At 39.6% G+C, this 19887-nt stretch overlaps 1 protein-coding gene across 1 annotated transcript in view; it reads right to left on the bottom strand.

Moving 5' to 3' along the window:
* The window catches only part of TECTB (tectorin beta), a 24597-nt gene extending 4710 nt beyond the window's left edge, over positions 1–19887 (bottom strand). Inside the window, exons 1-7 of the mRNA XM_072622417.1 lie at positions 19687–19887; positions 18674–18864; positions 17091–17233; positions 16915–16987; positions 7691–7794; positions 7507–7590; positions 3990–4152 (exon numbers count right to left, since the gene is read on the bottom strand). Coding sequence (XP_072478518.1) covers positions 3990–4152; positions 7507–7590; positions 7691–7794; positions 16915–16987; positions 17091–17233; positions 18674–18864; positions 19687–19762 — 834 coding nt within the window. The 5' untranslated portion in view covers positions 19763–19887. The remainder of the gene's footprint in view (positions 1–3989; positions 4153–7506; positions 7591–7690; positions 7795–16914; positions 16988–17090; positions 17234–18673; positions 18865–19686) is intronic.

Below are 19887 nucleotides of genomic sequence, written 5' to 3'. Positions count from 1 at the left end.
GAGCTGATTTAAGCCAACACCCACCTTTTACAGATATGGAAACTGAGGCCTATAAAGGTGAATTGATCTGTCCAAGATCACTTAGGTAGTAAAGGACTCAAATCCAGAGCCTTGACTTCAAACCCTGTTTATGATAAAATGTTCAGTATTTCTGATACTCGAAGAAAGTCAATTTCACATTAGAAAGAGTTAAAGATGGGGAAAAGCATTCAGGACATTCTTAAGATTTCTTGCAGTAGAGGTAATAAGGTAAAATTTTGTATAGTGATGACATTTTATCTCTGAAGAAAATGCACAGTCCAGGACTTTCTCTGCATGTGTTAGAACAGAGGTTCTCAAACCTTTTTATCTCAGTACCCTTTACACTCTTAGAAATTACTGGGGACCCCAAATACCTTTTGTTTGTATGGACTTTGTCTAATGATATTTTGGGCAATAGAAATTAAAAGTGATAAAATTTTAAAATATGTATTAGTTTCCTTTAAAATAATAAATTCATTATTTGTTAACATTACATATTTTTACAAAAAATAACTGTATTTTCCAAACCTCAGAAGAGTGAGAAAAATGGCATTATTTTTCACGTTTTTGCAAAGCTGCTATCTAACTTAATAGAGGACAGCTGGATTCTCATATCTGCTTTTGCATTAAATCTGTTATGAAATGTTGTGTTGGTTTAAATATATGAAGAAAATCTGACCTCACAAAGATAGGTAGTTGAAAATGGAGGAGTGTTTTAATTTTTATATTATTATGACAATAGTTTTGATCTCAAGGACCCCCTGAAAGGGCCTCAGGGGTCTGAAGGGATCCATGGGCCAAACTTTGAGAACTGCCACATTAGTTTTTCAATCAGTGCTTGTAGAATGAATGACTTTTAAAAGTCACCACTTACTAAATCAGATTGAAATGTCTAGAAAAGTATTGTGCCCATACAGTTTAATTTGTAAGCCCTCCCACCCTAAACTCACATTGCTTGATATTGCTTATAAATATTTTTGCATGAATATAAGCCAACAGTAAGTATGGAGAGCCATAGGAGTAAAAATGGGGGAAATGAAGTAAAAAAGAAAGAGGAAAGTAATATTTTCATTAAAGTTTAAAAATCACACAATTATCGTCCGAGCCGAATGTGCTCTGGTGAGTCCCTTTCAACATTATCTGTCCTCCGGGTTTGTGTCATGGACCTGCCTCATATGTAAGACCATCTTAGGAAGACATCCTTGTGGGTTTCAGTGAGGGACTAATTTTTTTGGGTGGGGTTTAAGAAGAAGGTGCCTTATAAAATTTTAGGGGGTCTCTAGAGTTTACATATAATTCAATTATCCTACCCTCCTAAATTGTTCACCTTAGGATCAACTCCAAATCAATTTTTGCATGTGCTGTATTCTAGGAGATGCATATTGAAGCAATATCTTACTTGATGGTGCCCCAATATATATTTCTTTTTTTTTTTTTGTATGGATCTGTGATTTCATTGGTATAAGGAGTGCCCAGGGAGAAAATATTCTATCAACACGCAACAGCTTCAACCCATGGTCCCAAAGGGCTCCTGGGTGGAGGTGCTCAAAGGCTAAGTGATATGTCCAGGGTCACTCTGAACCTAGGTCTTCTTGACACCACATCTGGAATATTATTCGTTATGTCATACTGCTTCTTAATCCAATAATATGAAATTTTAAATTGGGTACTTCAAAAATGAGCCAGACTTTTTATTTTTCTTAAATGATTGTTTCAAAAGCATTGTACTAGAAATCAGGAGAACTGGTTTTCTAGTCCTGACAGTTATTATTCATATTTATTGTCTTAAGGAAGTCTTCTCTGAACCTCTGCTACTTCATCTGTAAAAGGAATGGGGTTAGAGGACCCAGTAATCTGTAAAGTCCCTCCAAAACCAAATATTCCTGTTTTTCAATATATTCCTATATTTTCTCTCTAACTTGAAAAAAAGGACAAAAGTTTGAGGAAGAGATATCTTGCTGAGTTTATGCTTGTTTTAGCTTCCCAGACTCTGGGGGACTGGAAGATAGTAGTAACTTTGTGTTTGGACCATCAGCCCTTGGGGACATCAAACAAGATTTATGCCCACTCTGACCTTGATCTCAATGGCCTTCAAAGAGCATGCTTGCAAAATATGGCCTTGGTGAATTTTTTCCTTCCAAATAAACCAGCCAAGATAACAGCCTGGAGCATCACATTCTATTTCTAGATAGAATGAGTTCAAACAAGGTCACAGGAGTAAAAACTTTCAGTCATCTGATTTCTATTTCAATACTTTTTGTGACCAGGAACTCGCTTACTCAGAGACAGTTCAGTCCATTGATGGACAGCTTTGGTTATTAACAAGCTGTCAAAAAATCAACTGAAACCTACAGGAACTTCCTTACAGAGGAAGGAGGGAAGTTGAGACACCAAAGTCTACTAACTCCTTAGCAGGAGATCTCCAAACAGAGGAATATCCCCTAAATCTTAGTGCTTAAATTTAATGATTTAAAACTGCCCTAAGAGTTCTGAGATATCTTGTATGAGTTCAAAGCAATATATGCAGCTAGCCATGGCAATGTCTTTATATAGCGTGCTATACTGTGCCATGTCATGCCATACCATATTGTACCATGCTATGATGTAGCCAGTCAACAAATATTTATTAAGGGCTTACTATGTGCCAGGCACTGTGTTAAGTACCAGGAGATACAGAGAAGGGCAAAACAGTCCTTGTCCTTAAAGAGCTCACATTCTAATGGGAGAGATAACATGTAAATAACTAGGAACATATAAAATATATACACAATAGATGGAAGGCAATCTGAGAGGGGAAGGATTAATAACTCGGAGAACCAGAGACGATTTTCTTCAGAAGGTAGGACTTGAACCAAGTCTGGAACAAAGCCAGGGAGACCAGGAAGTAGAGGTTAGTGGCTCAGACATTCTAGCCCTAGGGTCAGTCATAGGCATAGAGACAGAGTGTTTTGTTCAAGGAACAGCCAATAGTCCAGGATAGCTAGATCACAGAATGCATGGAGGAGAGTGAAGGGAGCGCAGTTTAGGGAGGACATTGGTAGGTTGGAGACAATCCAGAGCTCTGAAACCATAATGGTAAAGGGCCTCAAGCCCATGCCATATGAGAACTGGTTCAAGGAAATGGGTGTGTTTAGCCTGGAGAAGAGAACCCCAAGCAGTATATAATGGTTACATTCAACTCTTTTAAGGGCTGTTGTGAAAGAAATATGAATAAATTGGTTAATATGCATTTATTAAGTTCCTACTCTGAGCCACGCACTGTTACCAAGAAAGGCAAAAAGCAGTCCCTCTCTGAAAGAACTCATTCTAATGGAGATGACAGGTGAAAACAACTATTTACAAATTACATATATTTATTTATGAATATATGTATATGTATATGATAAATTGGAGATAATCAATAGTTCTGCTTAGCTACGGAGAGAAGAACTAAGAATAAAGGGTGGAAAGTTGCAAAAAAGCACTTTTAGATTTGGCATGTGGAAAAACCTTATGAAAAATGCAGCTATTTCAAAGAACAAAGGACTGTTTCAGGAGGCATGTGATCCCTGATCCCCGCATCAGAAGTCTTCAGACAGAGGGTAGATGATGATTTTTTAGGTATACAGTAGAGGAAATTCTTCTTCATGTACAAGTTGGGGTAACTACTCTTTGAGGTCCTTTCCAACCCTCAGATCATCCTCAGCACCACCATCACCATCACCACCAATGAAGAAGGTAACGCTCAGGTTTAAGTGGCTAATCTGAGGTTGCTAGTTGTCAAGCCAGGGTTCAGGTCTCCTGAACCCTAACCTAGTGCTCTTTCTTTCTGGAATAATTTCCATTGACCTACCACAACATTCCATTTTAAATCCTCCCTGGTTAAAAATAAAGACCTCAAAGTATTGGAATCCCCTCAAGTTGGCATCTGACCCTGTAATGCTAGCAAGTAAAATTGTTCTCTGAAGACCGATAGAGGACTGACTTACCACTGGGCAGGAGAACTTTTCACTGTCACAGATGAATGTCTCACAGTGTAGCCAAACCTTGGAGAGTTTGGGTACATTCTGGAAGCGGAAAGCATTGAACTGAAAAGTTGCTCTGTGATCCTTGCCATTTTCATGCACCAGAACAGTTTCATCCGTGGGGCATCTGAAAACACACAATGAGAAGCACAAACCAAAGAACCACTATCTCACTGATCCCTGGCTTGGTCTTCTAAAGTGATGGAGATATGATTAAGTAGAATGGGGCCCACTCCTTTGAGTCCTTAGTGTTATGGTCCATACAGATCACCAGGGTAGTGCTGGATTAAGAGCAAGTTCATAAATTAGTGGCCATTTTAAAGTGCTTCCCATAAATCCCCTTGTCCAATCAATCAGTCATACCAGCATGCCAGGGGTTTTGGTAGAGGTCAGTTTTCCAATGAAACTTCAAATCTACAGAGTTTGCTTTTTTTGGTCTTCTTCCAAATGCACCCATAATTTTTGTTTTTAGGTAGTGGGACTGGGTGGCTGAGCTCCATCCCTCAGTCTCCTCCTCTTTAAAAAAAAATTGATTTTTTTTGTTTTTACATGACCTTTATTTCCCAACATGTTTCTTTCCCTCTTTGGAGAGCATAACAAAGAAAAAGAAGAAGAAAAAAATCAGATCCACAAAAGTAACCTACACATCAATTAAATCAGACAGTATGTGCGGTGTTTGGTATATTCACTTAAAATCACTCTCCCTCCTCTCCACTCAATTTTTCTTTCCCTTTTCCTCTCCCTCTCTTTCTCTTTCTTTTACTCAGTTTCTTTCTCACTTTCTCTCCTCTTATACGTATACACATGTACAAATTCACTTTTGTATGTGCACATATTATATATGGGGGGAGGTGATTATAACCTTTCATCTCAATGCTGTAAGGAATTCTTGAAAAGGAAACTTCCTCTACCAAAGCAGTTTAGCAATTGTTCTGAAACAGTCTTAGGGAGTGACCTGGGGCATTAAGAAGCTAAATGTCTTGCCTGATGAATCAGAGGAATAAACTGAACCCCAACTTCCCATCAACACAATTTACCCTCTATCCAAAGAGCTGGGCTGTCTCCCCAAAAATCACATAAAAATTTGTTCACAAGAATGGTTCCATGTGGTGTGTGTGTGTGTGTGTGTGTGTGTGTGTGTGCCTACTCTGAGCCATGCACTGTTACCAAGAACAAGAAGAGAAAACAAGAACAAGAACCAAGAACAAGAAGAGAAAATCTCTTGTGTCTTTTATCCTCTGAAGTGGCCCTTGGACAATTGGATTAGACATTTTGCTTCTAAAAGCACTATGAGGCCAAAAAGGGACTGATGCACCTCCCAGAGTACTTTTCTCCCACTCAATACATCTGACTGAAATAGGTTCACAGATGGAGCAGAGCTACTGTGATATTTTGGGGGTATTTTCTTACAATTCTGCCACATACTTCCTAAGTGACCTTAGGAGAGTTGTTTTCCTTGTCTGGACCTCATTTTCCTCATTTCTAAAATAAGGGGCTTGAACTAGATAATTTCTATGTTCCCTTCCAGTTCTGGCATTCTATGTCAGGTTATAAGCTTGAAACAGAGCTTTAAATTTAGAGTCAGAGGCCATAGGTTTGAAGCCATTATCTATGTGACCTTGGACAATCTTTGGGCCTCAGATTCCTCATCTTTAAAGTGAAGGGGTTGAAATAGGTGACCTCTGAGCTCCCTTTAATCTCTAAATTTATGGTCCTATGATCTTCAGGGGAATGATCCAAGAACCTTTAGTTCATCAGGTCCAGATCCAACTGGGAGAAATAAGAAATAGAAACTTGAAAATTCCAGTGCTGAGAGCCAACCCTTGGCAAGAGTCTGAGCGGAGGGGTGTGTCTCAATTCTAATTCAAGTTTCTTCTCTATTGGTTCCTCTGTCTGTGTCAGCCCCAGACCAGCGATGGAGTCAGGGACACGTTCTGAGTTGTGAAATTCAACTCCCTGTTGGTCAGTAAACCTGAGATCCTTAGCTGAAACTAAGCAGGTCCTTAAAATAGCTCACTAAAATGAGTTCCCTCATATCATGCAATGACTTTCGCTGGTGGAAGAAAACAGACCTGGGGGCAGGGAAGAAGTATGACGGATGAGTAGGCATGGTTATCGTGTTTAGGTCATTCAGCCTTAGTTCCCCTTGGCACTTAGAATTCCTGGCTCTGGGCCCTTGGAGATGAATAGATCCAGGCAATGTTGCAATCCATCTCCCTCCAACCTTCAATGACTTATAATAGTATTTCAGTGGAAATGTTCTGCCATAGGGCCATATGTGATTGTCATCTGAATATTGCAAAATAAATCATATTTGGTGAATTTGTGTGTAAAGAGAAATCTCTGATGTTTTGACTATTCTTTTCTCTCCAGGAGTCCAGAAAATCAATCTTTCCTTCTGATCAGGGTGAAAGAAATAATGTTTGGGAAATTCTGGGGCCTTGCTTTCTAACTTTGGTCCCTGGCTGCTTTGTGATGAGTCCCCAGCACCAGGATTTCCAGAACAGTCACAAAGCATTGCTAAATGTCCTAGGCATGGACAAGATTTATCTCAAAGATGGAACCTTCCAGAAGTACATAATTTTGCACATCTGTAGCATGGGAACAATAAAGATGATTTGAGGAAGGGTAAACCAATGTTCATTAAGCAAGAAAGCATTAAGCATTATGATTTATTGTGTATACCTTGTCAAAACTATAATCATAAGACAAAAGAATCAGAGGTTTTGAAGCTATTCCCAGTCCACACTAGCCAAGGATTCATTTGGGGATCCTCCAAGTCATTTGGTTGGTATAATTTTTTCTAAAGGATAGAGAGTCCATCATCAATATGGATCAAATAGCTATCAAAACTGCTCTTGAAATCCTGCTGTCCTCAGAAGGAAGAAAATCTCCCTGGATTTTTCATATATGATCCAATGCCTCCCATTCTGCCTGGAAATCAAATTTCCATGGCTGCTCTACCCCCTTAGTTATCCAAAATATCTTGCCTCCCCAGGGCATCCTTCAACCTGATATGTAATTGACATCACTACTTAACTGATTCCAGTTTCCTACAGGCTAATATTTTTATTTTGTCCTAGCCCACAAGCACATGAAAAGGTCACTGGTTCTGGAGTCAGAGACCTGAGTTCATTCATTACTACCCGTGTGACTTTGGATAAATCACTTGGATAAGCCTCCCTAGAGCTCGGTTTCCTCATCTCTAAAATGAGAGGGTTGGAATCAGTGGTCTCTCAGGTTTCCTGCAACTCCAGAGCGATAATCCTCCATTTCTAAATGGATAACTGATTTAGGTGAAGTGTGATTAGACATTTACTTCAAACCAGAAGTACCACTTTAATTATTTCCTTGAATATCATAGCTAAGACACCTGGAAGGAGTTTTTCTTCCCAACACCTCCCAAAGCATGGAAGCCAAAAGCCTGAAAAAGGATCCAGATCCCATCCTATAACCTTGACCCATGAGGAAGGGTACATACCCTTTACCAATTAGCTGCCACTGCATGGGATACATGAAGTCTGCTGAAGGTGTGGCCCAGCAACTGTTCAGGACGACCTTAAACCTGAGAGGAAAACAAAGGACCATTGAACCAGAAGTTCTTTTGCTCAGACAGGGTTTCAAGTAGCTTTCTTTTTCAATCCAAATTTCAGTGGTTTCCTTACCTAATACTTAACCCTTTGGCTTCCACGCCTGCAAACAAATCCGACCCAATTTCTGATGTTTCCAACACAAAAGGGGCTTCTTTTTTAGTGGAGAACTTGGCATTCTTTGGAAAGAAATATATATATTGAGTATTATGATCCCTTGGACTGCCCAGCTGGGGCTGAATGAGAGAAACTGTGCGAAGGTCAGTTCTGGGGGGCTGGGGGTAAGGGTGATAGAGGACACAGCAGAACTACACTTGCAGTTACAGAGAAGTCAGTGAGTGATAAAGACCACACTGCCTTCAATGGGAGAACTGGGTTATAGGGAGAGGCAAGCTACCCACAACTATTTATATGGACAATGTGATTTGGTTAGAAGGATCTAAACCAGGGAAGGATTTTAGAGGTCATCTAGTCCAATCCCTTTATTTTGCAGATGAAGGTTTGATTTGTAACATAAATGAATCATTAGTAGAAAATGAGGAAACTACCTGTGTGGCCTGTAGCAAATCACTTACCCTTTTCCAATCTGTTTTCTCTTGTAACTGTGTCCTTTGGAATTCTGTTCTCTTGTTAACAAACTGTCCTTCATATTAGATATCTTCTTCTCATGCATCTTTAATTTACACATTTCAATCACAGAAACCTGGCTCCCCTTTGAAGGTAATATATCCTTGGCCACCATCTCCAGGACGTCTGTTCTCTCGTGGCCCAACCCAACTAGACCAGGACAAGGAGTTGGTATGTTTCTTGTTCATTGCTATTTCTAGACCAGGGGTGCCACCCCTGTTCTAGACCTTTCCCTTGCTACCAACACTTAACAATCTTCTTTGAAATTCACTTTGAAATTCACAATATCAATCTATTCAGATTCTAGTGTCATTTATCTACAAGCCCTCCCTTCCAAAGGAGAGTAGTGACTGACAGCTCCCATCCTCTCTGTTCTAATGTCAGCCCTTATTCTTAGGGGTTTCAATTCTCATGTCAGTATCCTCTCAAACTCCCTTGCTTCAAGCCAATTTCAGCACCTCTGCCATACACAGGAATGCTCATCCCTTTGATCTCATCATTGACCTAGTTCTGCGTAGACAATGACTTTGGAATTGTGCTATCTGACCACAGCTTTCTATTCTCTGATCTCAGTGCCTTACTTGTGCTAAACCTATTCTCTGTCCTGATCATCACCTCCAATTATTTCATCCTGCCATTCTTTCTCAGACCATTACTTATGCTGGCCTCCCTTTGCTCCCTTTGAAGTCTTAGCTTTATAATTAATCAGTTCAACTTCATATTGTTCTCTGTACTTTAATCCTTTGCCCCTTGTCCCTTGAAGCCCATTCTGTTCTATATCCTAATGCTGGCTTACTCCCACCATGCATCTCCTTTCCTTCTACTCCAGTAATATAGAAAAAGTCACCTAGTTATGCTGACTAGGTTCACTACAAATATCTAATCTCAGCTAAGCCCTCACTTCTACGGCCAATATTTTTACTCTTCTCTGTTTATTGTGCTCTCCACAGAATAGTCCAGACTTTCTCTTACTCCTATAGCTGTCTATACCACACCCTTCTGTGACCCTAGTAGATGACCTCACATCATGGCAGACCTCTCTTCTCATTCTTCTTTTTACTTCTAAATCTCAGATTCCTTTAACATCACAGCAATTTTTCTTTTTTTGCTCCATTAGTCTCTGATGAAGAGATAGTCCTTTTCCTTGTCAAGGGCAGCCTCTCTTCTTGTGCCTCTGAACCCATCCTCTAAAGTCTCTTTCTTGAGTGTGATCCTTCAGACATTACCACCATCTCTCTAATTTTCAGCTCTATTAACTAGCTTCTTCTCCTACTGCCTATGTGTCTAGATTTCTTGTTGTTGTCTTTCAGTCATGTCACTCATGTCTGCCCTTCATGACTCTATTTAGGGCTTTTTTGTTGTTGTTGCTGTTGTTTTTGGCAAAGGTAATGGAGTGGTTTGACATTTCCTTCTCCAGCCCATTCTGCAGATGAGGAACACAGGCAAACAGGGTTAAGTGATTTCCCAGGGTTACATAGCTACTAAGTATCTGAGGTCAGATTGGAACTCAAGAAGACAAGTCTTCCTGGCTCCCAGCACTCTATCCACTGCTCCACCTAGGTGCCCAAACCCAAACCAAAAATTTCATTTGGCTTTACTATCTTCTCAAGCTAAAATCCGATATCTCTCTTCCTTTTCAAAGACAAACTGAGGCAGAGAAGCACACTAACTCTTTGCCTCCACTTTCTTACCTCTTACTTCTTAACTCTTTGCAGTCCAGTTTATGATCCTGTAACTTGATTGAAACTCCTCTGTGGGGATTACCAATGGTCTCTTTATTGCGAAAGTCAATGACCTATTTTCAATCCTCATTCTTCTGACTCTTCTACAGTTTGATGCTATCAACCACTTCTTTCTTCCCTCTTCCAGGATATTCTTTCTGCTCCGCATTTTTCACAACATTGCTCTTTCCCAATTCTCCTCCAACCGTCTAACTATTTGACTGGCTCTTCTTAGTCTCCTTTGTGTGGGAGCACCACTGGGATTTTTTTTTCTGTACTGTTTTTCTTTTTTTTCTGTAATCTCTCTTTTGGCTATCTCATCAACTCCCCTGAGCTAATTGTCACCTCTATAAAGATAATTCCCAAATCTGCATATCTAACCTTCAGCTTTCTCTTGAATGTTAATTCTATGTCACCAACTTTCTACAGGTTATCTCCACCTGGATGTCCCATAGACACCTCAAACTTAGCGTATAATTCCCCATTCCAAATCATCATCTTTAACTGCTTGTTGTTGTTGTTTTTGACATTCCGTATTTTTAAAAAACATCCTTCCAGAAACCTAGGTTTGACTCCCAGGATTCATTCATTATTCTTCATTTTTCTTGACCCCACTTCATTTCCATTAAGTTATCAATACTCATCAATTTTACCTCCACAACGTTTCACATGTGTCCCTTCTCTTTGCTTATATAGCTCAACAGCTTCCAGCCTGAAGTACTACAATGAAAAGATAGCTTTTTTCTCCTTGTATCCAGACTGTCCCCCTCTTCAATCCAACTGCCAAACTTATCTTCCTAAAGCAGAGATAAAACATCCAATCAACAAAAATTATTAAACCTCTACTATGCGTAAAGTATTGCAGTGCAAAGAGAAATGGTGAAAAAGTCCCTGCCTTTAAGGAGCTTGCTGATAGATCTGATGCTATCACTTCCCTGTTCAAAACTTTCTCTAGATCTCTATTGCTTTGACGATAAAAATGGAAATTTCTTTTACTCGACATTTAAAATCCTGTACAATTTGAGTACAAACTATCTTTCACCTTGACTTCCTGACATCCAGACTATCTTTCTAGGCTGACTTCACATCATTCTCCCTCATACACTCTACCTTACAGTCAAACTTGCCTGCCAGCTGGTCTCTGTACGTAACTTTCCATCTCCCTGACCTTGTAAGGTGTCCCCCATGCCTGGAGTGCTATCCATTCCCACCTCCATCTCTGAGTCCCCCGGTCATTTCCAGGCTTAATTCCTACTACTGAAGGCTTCTCGCAATTCCCCCAGTTATTAGTAGTAATCTTTCCCCATCCAAAATAAACTTTGTTTTTTAAAATATATTTTATTTTTAAAATGTTTTGCATTTATTTTTAAAATATATATTTTATATTTTTAACATATATTTTGCATTTATTTATTTGTATAAACTTTGTTTTCTCCCAGGAGAATATAAGTCCTTTGAGTGCAGACTTTTCATCTTCATCTTTTTATCTCCAGTACCTAGTAGGAGCTTAATAAATGTTTGTTGAATTAAACCACTCTGATCTTTGTTTCTCTATTTGTAAAAGGATATGAGCCAAGATAATTTCTAAGATTCTTTCCCACCTATCCTTTGAGTCTGTGACTGTTTCAATTAAGCTCTTGCAAAAAGTAAAACCTGGGATCTGTGGAAGTGGAAATTTTCTTTAACGTTACCGACTCAGAAAGTCAAAGGTCCAATGAATCTACCTTTCTATATTTTTGAGACAGACTTCAGGCTGTGTTGGAAAGTTTATACAGTGAGTTGGCCTGTTCAGTATGCTCCAACATTCTAATCTCTGGGTTCATCCAACTAACACTAATTATCAACTGGTGGTGAAGTGGATGGAAAAGAAGATATCTTGGTCTATAAATGTGGGGATTAAAGCCCCATTTCATGTCAGCTGCAGGACTCAGATTCCATCTCTCTCTTTCCCTTCACTGCCAGACTTCTTGAATAGAAAGTTCATACTCACATCCTCACACCCTTACTCACCACCTTGCATCATCATTCTATTGAGACTGTTCTCTCTTAAGTCACCAATGACCTCCTAATTACAAAATGGAATCATTTTTCTCAGTCTTTACCTTCCTTGATCTCTTAAGGAAGTGAAGTAATTTATTGCCCCCTCCTTTTCACGGTCTTTACCCTTGGCTTCTATTACATTGGCTCTTCTCTCTCAAATTGCTTCTCCCATCATTCTCATAGTTTCCTCCTTCCTCATTCCCTTAAGAGGCATTGTCTAAGGCTCTTTCCTCATCCTGCAGCCCTTTGACCTTCTTGTCTAGGTCTTCTCCCTTGCATATTTAATCCACTCCCAGTGTCAGTTATTTCTTCTATGTGAATGACACCTATATTTGTTCAGTGTCGACTGTGTCTCTGGGCACTGAAGTCCCATCTTTAATGACTGGCTAGATGACAGCCTAGTGGACAGGGCATGGGACTTGTAGTCAGGGAGACTTAGGCTCCCATTCTACTTCAGAAACTTACTATCTGTCTGACCTTGAACAAATCACCTTTGGGCCTGAATTTCTCTAAAATGAGGAGGTTGTACTTTGCATTTAAAGTTCTCCCATTATAGCCTACATGCTCTACATCTACTGCTAGTTTAACTGATCAAAAGCACAAATTGAGTAAAATTATTACCATGTTAAAAAATTGTGATACTGCCTTGCCAAGTAAAGTCCAATCTTCTTAGGCCAGCATTCAAGGCCCTTCACAAATCTGGCTCTGATTTAGCTTTCTAGTTATTATTCCTCTCTATGAGCTACTTACACTCTTAATTAAGCATGTCTCTTTCTCCTTTTCCTTCCTCTGATTTATCCTTATATCATTTCTTAATCCTCAGGGACAACCAGGTAGCACAATGGATCAGGTGCCAATCCTGCAATCAGGAAGACTTTTCTTTGTGAGTTCAAATCCGACTTCAGACACTTACTAGCTGTGTGATCCTAGGCAAGTCACTTCATCCCGTTTGCCTCATTTTCCTCATCTGTAAAATGAGCTAGAGGTGGAATGGTAAACCACTCCAGTATTTTTGCCAAGCAAACCCCAAAAGAGGTCATGAAGACTTGGACACAACTGAAAGCAACTGAACAACAACAAAATCCTCAAATGTCTTCTCCACATATACCTACTTGTTGAAACTTACCTATCCGTCAAGGCTCAGCTTGAAGGCCACCTCCTTGATAAAGAGTTCAATGACCTTAGGGTTAAGTGATCTTTCCCTTTCAACTATAGCAGTACCTTCTCCTTAGCATTTTTAAGGTTCTCACATTCTGCTTTGTATCACAGATATCTGCCTAGCTGTATTATTTTCCCTATTAGATTGCAATTGTAACTAGATTGTAAACTCTATGAGGTTGCCTGCCTTATTAGCATCTATTTCTTTCTCAGTGGCAGGCACAGAGCCTTCCATATGCTAGGTGCTCCAATGAATGGAGTGTTTGATGGAATAAATTGAACCTGAGCCTAGAACAATTACCATTTAGTTTCATATTTGGCCCTGTGACTTTAACCATATCCTCCTTGCTTTTCAAAGTGCATCCCTTACCCATCAACTGGGGAATAGATGAACAAGTTGTGGTATATGAATGTAATAAAATGCTATTGTCCTATAAGAAATGATGAGCAGGCAGCTTTCAGAAAACCCTGGAAAGAGTTACATGAACTGATGCTGAGTGAAGTGAACAGAACCAGAAGAACATTGTACACCGTAACAGCAACATTGTGCATTGATCCATTATGATAGGCTTAGCTCTTCCCAGCAACCCAGTTATCCAAGACAATTCCAAAAGACTCATGAGGAAAAATGATCTCCACATCAAGAGAACAGACTATGGAGTCTGAATGCAGATTGAAGCATACTATTTTCCTTTTGTATGTGTGTGTGTGTGTGTGTGTGTGTGTGTGTGTGTGTGTGTGCTTATGTGTTTTCTTTCTCATGACTTTTCCCTTTTGTTCTGATTCTTCTTTTATCACATGACTAATGTAGAAATATGTTTAATATGATTGCATATGTACAACCTCTATCAAATTGGTTGCCCTCTTGGGGTGGGGGAGGAAAGAGATAGAGAAAAAATTTGGAACAAATCTTATAAAAGTGAATGTTGAAAACTATCTTTACATGTAATTTGAAAAAATAAAATACTATTAAGTAGAAAAAAATAAACAAAATAAAATTCAAAAATAAAAAAAATAAACAAAGGGCATCCCCACTGCACCAGAGCAGGATAGAAACTCTTTGAGGCCAGGATCTTTTTTTTTTCAATCTTGTAACCCCAGATTCTCAATATGGTACCTTGAATATAGGAATAGGGACTGGTTCTATGATTCATTGGCATGTGGAAATGCCAGATGAGGACACAACCAAGGTGTGTGGGCATCTTCTCAACAATTTGCAGTTTTAGAGAGTGACCCAGAGCATTGAGAGATTAAGTGACTAGTCTTGGGTCACACAGCCAGGATATATCAGAGGCAGGACCTGAACTCAGGTGCTCCTGGCTCTGAGGTAAGCTTTCTATCCACTATGTCTGCTACTTCTCTGCCTTACACATTGTGGGTATTTAATAAATGCTTATTGGGTTGGATTATATCTGGCACTCTTACCTGTTTCTTGGGCTGCTAAAGATTATGAGGTAGATAAGTATCTTATGAGGCATTTTCTTTTTGGCTTCAAAATCTGGAAAAGTTACTGCTAAAATTCCAAATTTGGAGGCGAGCAGAGGGAAATAGTCTATTGGGAACCTGCCTTTGGTGCCTCAAGGAATCCAGAGCAGTTTGCTGCGGAGCTGATTTCCTTATGCAATCTAGGTCGTGGCCCCTGACCTGCTAATTGGATGGAAATATATGCAAGGATTGGTTGCTGCTTCAGCGACACACAAGAATGCTCTCCAAGGAAGTGGAGGAAACCAGCCCTGCCCCCAAATGACAGATCACTGTCCAAGTCAGGTCCTGGAAACAAACCACAAACCTCATGGCTCTGGGGAATGCTAAACAGCAACCCCCTCCAACCCAAACAGAGCAGCACCGAGGGGGAAAGTAGAAAGAATTAGAACCCACTTAGCTCCCTTGGAGCCTAGACTTGGGGTATAATCCTGGTACCCCACTCCCCCTTGGGGAAGGCCTTTTTGAAACAATTTAAGAAAACTGAACACATGGAGTGTCCTCCAAGTCCTGACAGGAAGGCACTGAGAACATGCCTCCTGTATCCTGGACTCCTCCCGTTAAATGGATACAATGGGATGCAGAAGAGAGACCTGACTGAAAAGGAGGAAAAAAAATCTCTGGGAAGAAGAGATCCTAATAACATTGTCTTTGTTCCCCAGATGATTCTGCATTTTGTTTTATTTTGTTTGATTAAAATAATCTTAAAAAAAAAAAACTCCAGGAAAAAGTGGAAAGCTAATACAGCCTGTTGCTTAGCCACTAGCTGGTGACTACTGCACAATATATACATTGCATCCTTGGATTCCCTCTAGATCCCACATGGATAGAGCATTTGCCTCTGCCACCACCTTATCTCTGTATCATTTCGAAGCCTTGGAAGGCTACGTTGTATTGACCAATTTTGCCTGCTTGCCAAGAAAGGCTTAACAAGGTCCTTTCTCTCAGGATTAGATGTGCTGTTAACTATTGGCATATTTTCTGCAGAAGACTGCTCATAGAAGAAAGATCACTGACCTGGGAGGCAAGAGAAGAACCCTGGGTCCATTTCCTGCCTCTGTGTCTGGACCAGTCTCCCCTCTTTTCCTAGACTCAGTTTCCTCATCTGCAAAATCCTGGTTTACACTACATGATCTCAAAGGTCCCTTTGACCATCAAGATTCTATGACTATCTTCCTGGAGATGGTTTTCCTTAGTGAAGTATGTGTGTAGTTGTACATGCATACACAAATACATGTGTTTCTGTGCATGTGCATATACGTATACAAATGATATGCCTGCTCACAAAGCAGATTATATAAAACAGATGCTGGTAGAAGGGGGCAAAATAGCTGTTTGCTAATGATTGTGAACATGGCTTTTGAATGGGACTACTTTTTGTCTCTAATTAGGAAGGTACCAGTAATATCTACAATTATCTGAAGAAAGAGATGACAAGCTAAAGGCTTCTGATAGTCCAAGTAAAAGATATATATAGCATGGACAACCACACACACATATGTGAACAAACATGTACACACACACACAAACACTCACTTTCTTTATACTCTCTTTACCTTCACCCTAATCAATGGAATGTTTTGTAGCCCCTTGCTCTGAGCCCCCTAAGACTTAAGTAACAGATACCATAAATAAGATCTGACTGTCAAATATAAGGTACTAAAGTATAGAATAATAGAAAGAACTTTGGAATTAAGAGCCAAGAGATCCAAATTTCAAGCCCAACTCTGCCATTCACCAGCTGTGTGTCTTTAGGCAAGTCACAGAATCACAGATTTAGAGCTAGAAGGGACTTTACAGGTCATCCCATCTAAAGCTCTTATTTTACCGATGAATAAATTAAGGTACAGAGAATTATGTGACTTTTTCAAGATCATAAGGTCAGTATTGGGTGACTTTTCCAAGGTCAGTAAGTGACAGAGTTGAGATCTGAACCCCTCTCCTAATTCCAAATCCAATGCCCTTTCTTCATTTGTAAAAAATAAAAAATAAAATAAAATTTGTTAAATAAAGGAATTGAGCTGGATGATAACCAAAGTCCTTTTTGGCACCAACTGTCATCACATGATGACTCTAGAGCATGAAAATTGAACTGCTTAACTTAAACTGAAGTTTAGAGTTTGAATGAATCTTGGAGTCTTAACCTTAACTAGAGGGTGGGACATTTTGGGGTGAGAAGAAGAGGGAAAGAACAGATACATACAGACAAGTCCAGGGATCTCTCATATTGACCATAATGTAATCGAAAAGAAGTAAGTAAAGAAAACTCACGGTATAGAAGTTCAGAGACAACTGGCTTTCAAAGGAGCCTATGCTCCCGTTCTTGACATGTACTGTGGCCACTCTGGAAAGGGGAGAGAGTTTTGCATAAGGACTGAAACATGCAAGATTGGAAGGGGCTCCAGAGTACATGCATGCTGTGTGTCCTCTTTGCCCAGAAGACTTACCTCTGATCAAAGGCAGCCTGGTTGACCAAGTAGGTTGAATGATATGTACAAGAGAAGGAGTAATTCACGGGTTGGCTCTTCACAATCACTGTGCTGTCATTGGACACAATGTGGCTGAAGAAATGGTAGATAGGGGGCTTGTACTGGAATCAGAAAGAGGAAGAAACAAGGTCATGTTTCCGTGGCACCCCTGGGGATGGTGTAGGAAAGGGTTGGGGGAATGAATGGAGAGTTTTGTACACAGATTTTTAAATGGGCAGAGCATTTGCAAGTGAAAAACCAGAGAGGAAAAAGAATTTAGATCCTCCTCTGGAGTTTGCAATTACTTTCTTGATTTGTAGAAGGAAGTTTTGATTTTTATCAGCAAAGTCTGGGATAATATGAGCCAAAATTCCTAGAGCAGTCCCTGATAGACTCTTTCCCAGAAATTAAGAACTGAAAATATTCCAAAGTCATGTTTCACATATATCCATTTGGCCCAGGTTCTTTCTCCAGTACTAACTGACTTTCCCCTTTTATAAGATTTCTTGGTTGGCCTTCAGAGTCCAGAGCCAGTGATGTCCCAAGGGGTTACTGCAATGGAACAGCATTGTAAAATGTAAAGAGCTATGTCAGCAGGAGCCAGAAACAGTGGTAAATAACATTTTGATCATGCTACTCTTGACTCTGTTTCCAGGAAGGCAGTGCACCCTCGTGAGTTGAGTGTTAGATTTAGAGTCAGGGAAGGTCTTCTCCATTTCCACCTCTGCTAGCTAGCCATGTGACCCTGGGCAAGTCAGTAACCATCTTTGAGCCTACACAGCTTTCTAAGACCCTAAGGCAGAGAAAGTTGTGATTTGCCTTGATGGGGAGAGTTTCCATCCTTACAAAAGCACATTCCTAGATAATTGCAGACTGCAGCACAGAACATTCTGACCTGATAAATCCTTCTAAATAAAGCAGGAGTTCTTAACCTCTGGTTTATGAACTTTAAAAACAACATTTTGATGATTTTATTTCAATATAATCGGTTTCCTTTGTACTCTATTTTATGCATTTAAAGACATTATTCTGAGAGGGAGGTCCATGGGCTTTCCTAGACTGGCAAAAGGGTCCAGGACCCAAAAAGGTTCTCTGCAATACAAGAGAAGAAGATCTCTGTGGAGGAGGAACATTTTCTCTCAAATTTAACAGAGGACAAATCTGCTGACATTCAGAGCAATGAGGTAGGTAGTCAACAAATAGTCAACGAATACTTATTAAGTGCCTACTATGTGCCATGATGGTGCAAAGTGCCAGATTGGAATATGGGAAAGAACATTGTACCAGAGTTGGCATATCGAAGTTGGTGTGCAAGTTTTACCTGTGTGATCTTAAATAAATGATTTCCTGTCTGAGTCCCAGTTTCCTCACCTACTCAATTAAAAGATTAAACTAAATAATCTCAAAAGTCCCTTTTAATTCTGTGATTCTATGCTTGTTGTCCAGTATTTTATGAGGATTCATTTTTCAAATTATTTCATGTTTCTCTAACTAGGAGCTTATCTTGCTTGGCAAAAAATCCTGTGTTCTTTTCCACTGACCAGGGTGTGAACTGGCCTTACCTCAGACTGGGTTCCACAATAAGATTTGTTTTTAGGTGACAGATCAGGGATTACGAACTGGTAGTAGCCTGCCTCGTGGACTCCGTTGTAACAAACTCCTCCGAGAGCCAGCTGGTGGACTTCCCATCCATAGGGACATTCTGGTATTTTTGTGATGATAGTTTTAGGATAACAAAATACAAGAATAACATCTAGAAAGAAACACATGCATGATGTGGGATGAGACATGGTGAATACCCAAAATGTGTTTTGATTCCACTGGAGATGCAGACAATTTGAAAGCAGAAAAAGAGAAAAGATTTTTAAATGCTTTTCAACAAATAAGAATTAAATAACAAGAGTGAATAAAGCTTAAGAAGAAAGTCCAAAGAGGAGAATGGAGAAAATGTGACAAGATCAATTTTTAAAAAGTAGTTGAAAGTGCACTAAATTGGGAATCAAGAGACCTGCATTCTACTCTTGGCTTTGCTATCAATTCACTCTTTGACCCTGGGCAAATCACCCTGTTTGAGCCTTATTTTCCCCATCTGTAAAATGAAGGGATTAGATGAGATGATTTCTAAGTTCCTTTTCAAATCTAAAAGCCTGTGACTTTAAAATTCATGACAAAATTCTTATTCTATGTGTATTTCCTTGTTTTTTTTAAAAAAACCCAATATCTGCCTTGCTTATATCTGAGAGACCTAGAAACAAGCCAATAAATTGTGACTATATTAAGGTAGGGACAAAACTGACAAGAAGACCTTTTTGGGTAGCCTTTTCTCTAAGGAACAAATCTATTGGAAAGAGTTGGGCTTAGAATTTCAAGACTTTGTTTCTGACATACTGGTGTGACTATGGGCCAGTCACTTAATCTTACTGTATCCCAGTTTTCTTATCTATAGAATGAGGATAATAATATTTTCACTCCCTGCCTCAGAGATAACTATGAGAAAAGCACTTTGTAAAATTTAAAAAGCTATAGTCTTGTGAATTAATATTTTTATGATAATTTTTATCCAAATACTCTGTACCTGCTTTATTTGGGATACATGAGCCTGCCAATGTCTCAGTAAAGATGGGCAGCAGGAAAAATACCCTTATCACCATCTCTTCTCTGGAGTGTGCAGCCAAACTAAGAAAGCAGGACTGTCACAATCCTGTAAGGACCCAGGGCATTATCATCCTAGACTTGGAATGAAGATTTTCCGCTAAGGGGAAGCACACAGCATACC

Source organism: Notamacropus eugenii, chromosome 1 (assembly GCF_028372415.1).
Source record: "Notamacropus eugenii isolate mMacEug1 chromosome 1, mMacEug1.pri_v2, whole genome shotgun sequence".
Taxonomy (NCBI): Eukaryota; Metazoa; Chordata; class Mammalia; order Diprotodontia; family Macropodidae; genus Notamacropus; species Notamacropus eugenii.
Note: the sequence above shows the minus strand (reverse complement) of the source record. Positions and strands in the feature narration are given on the sequence as shown.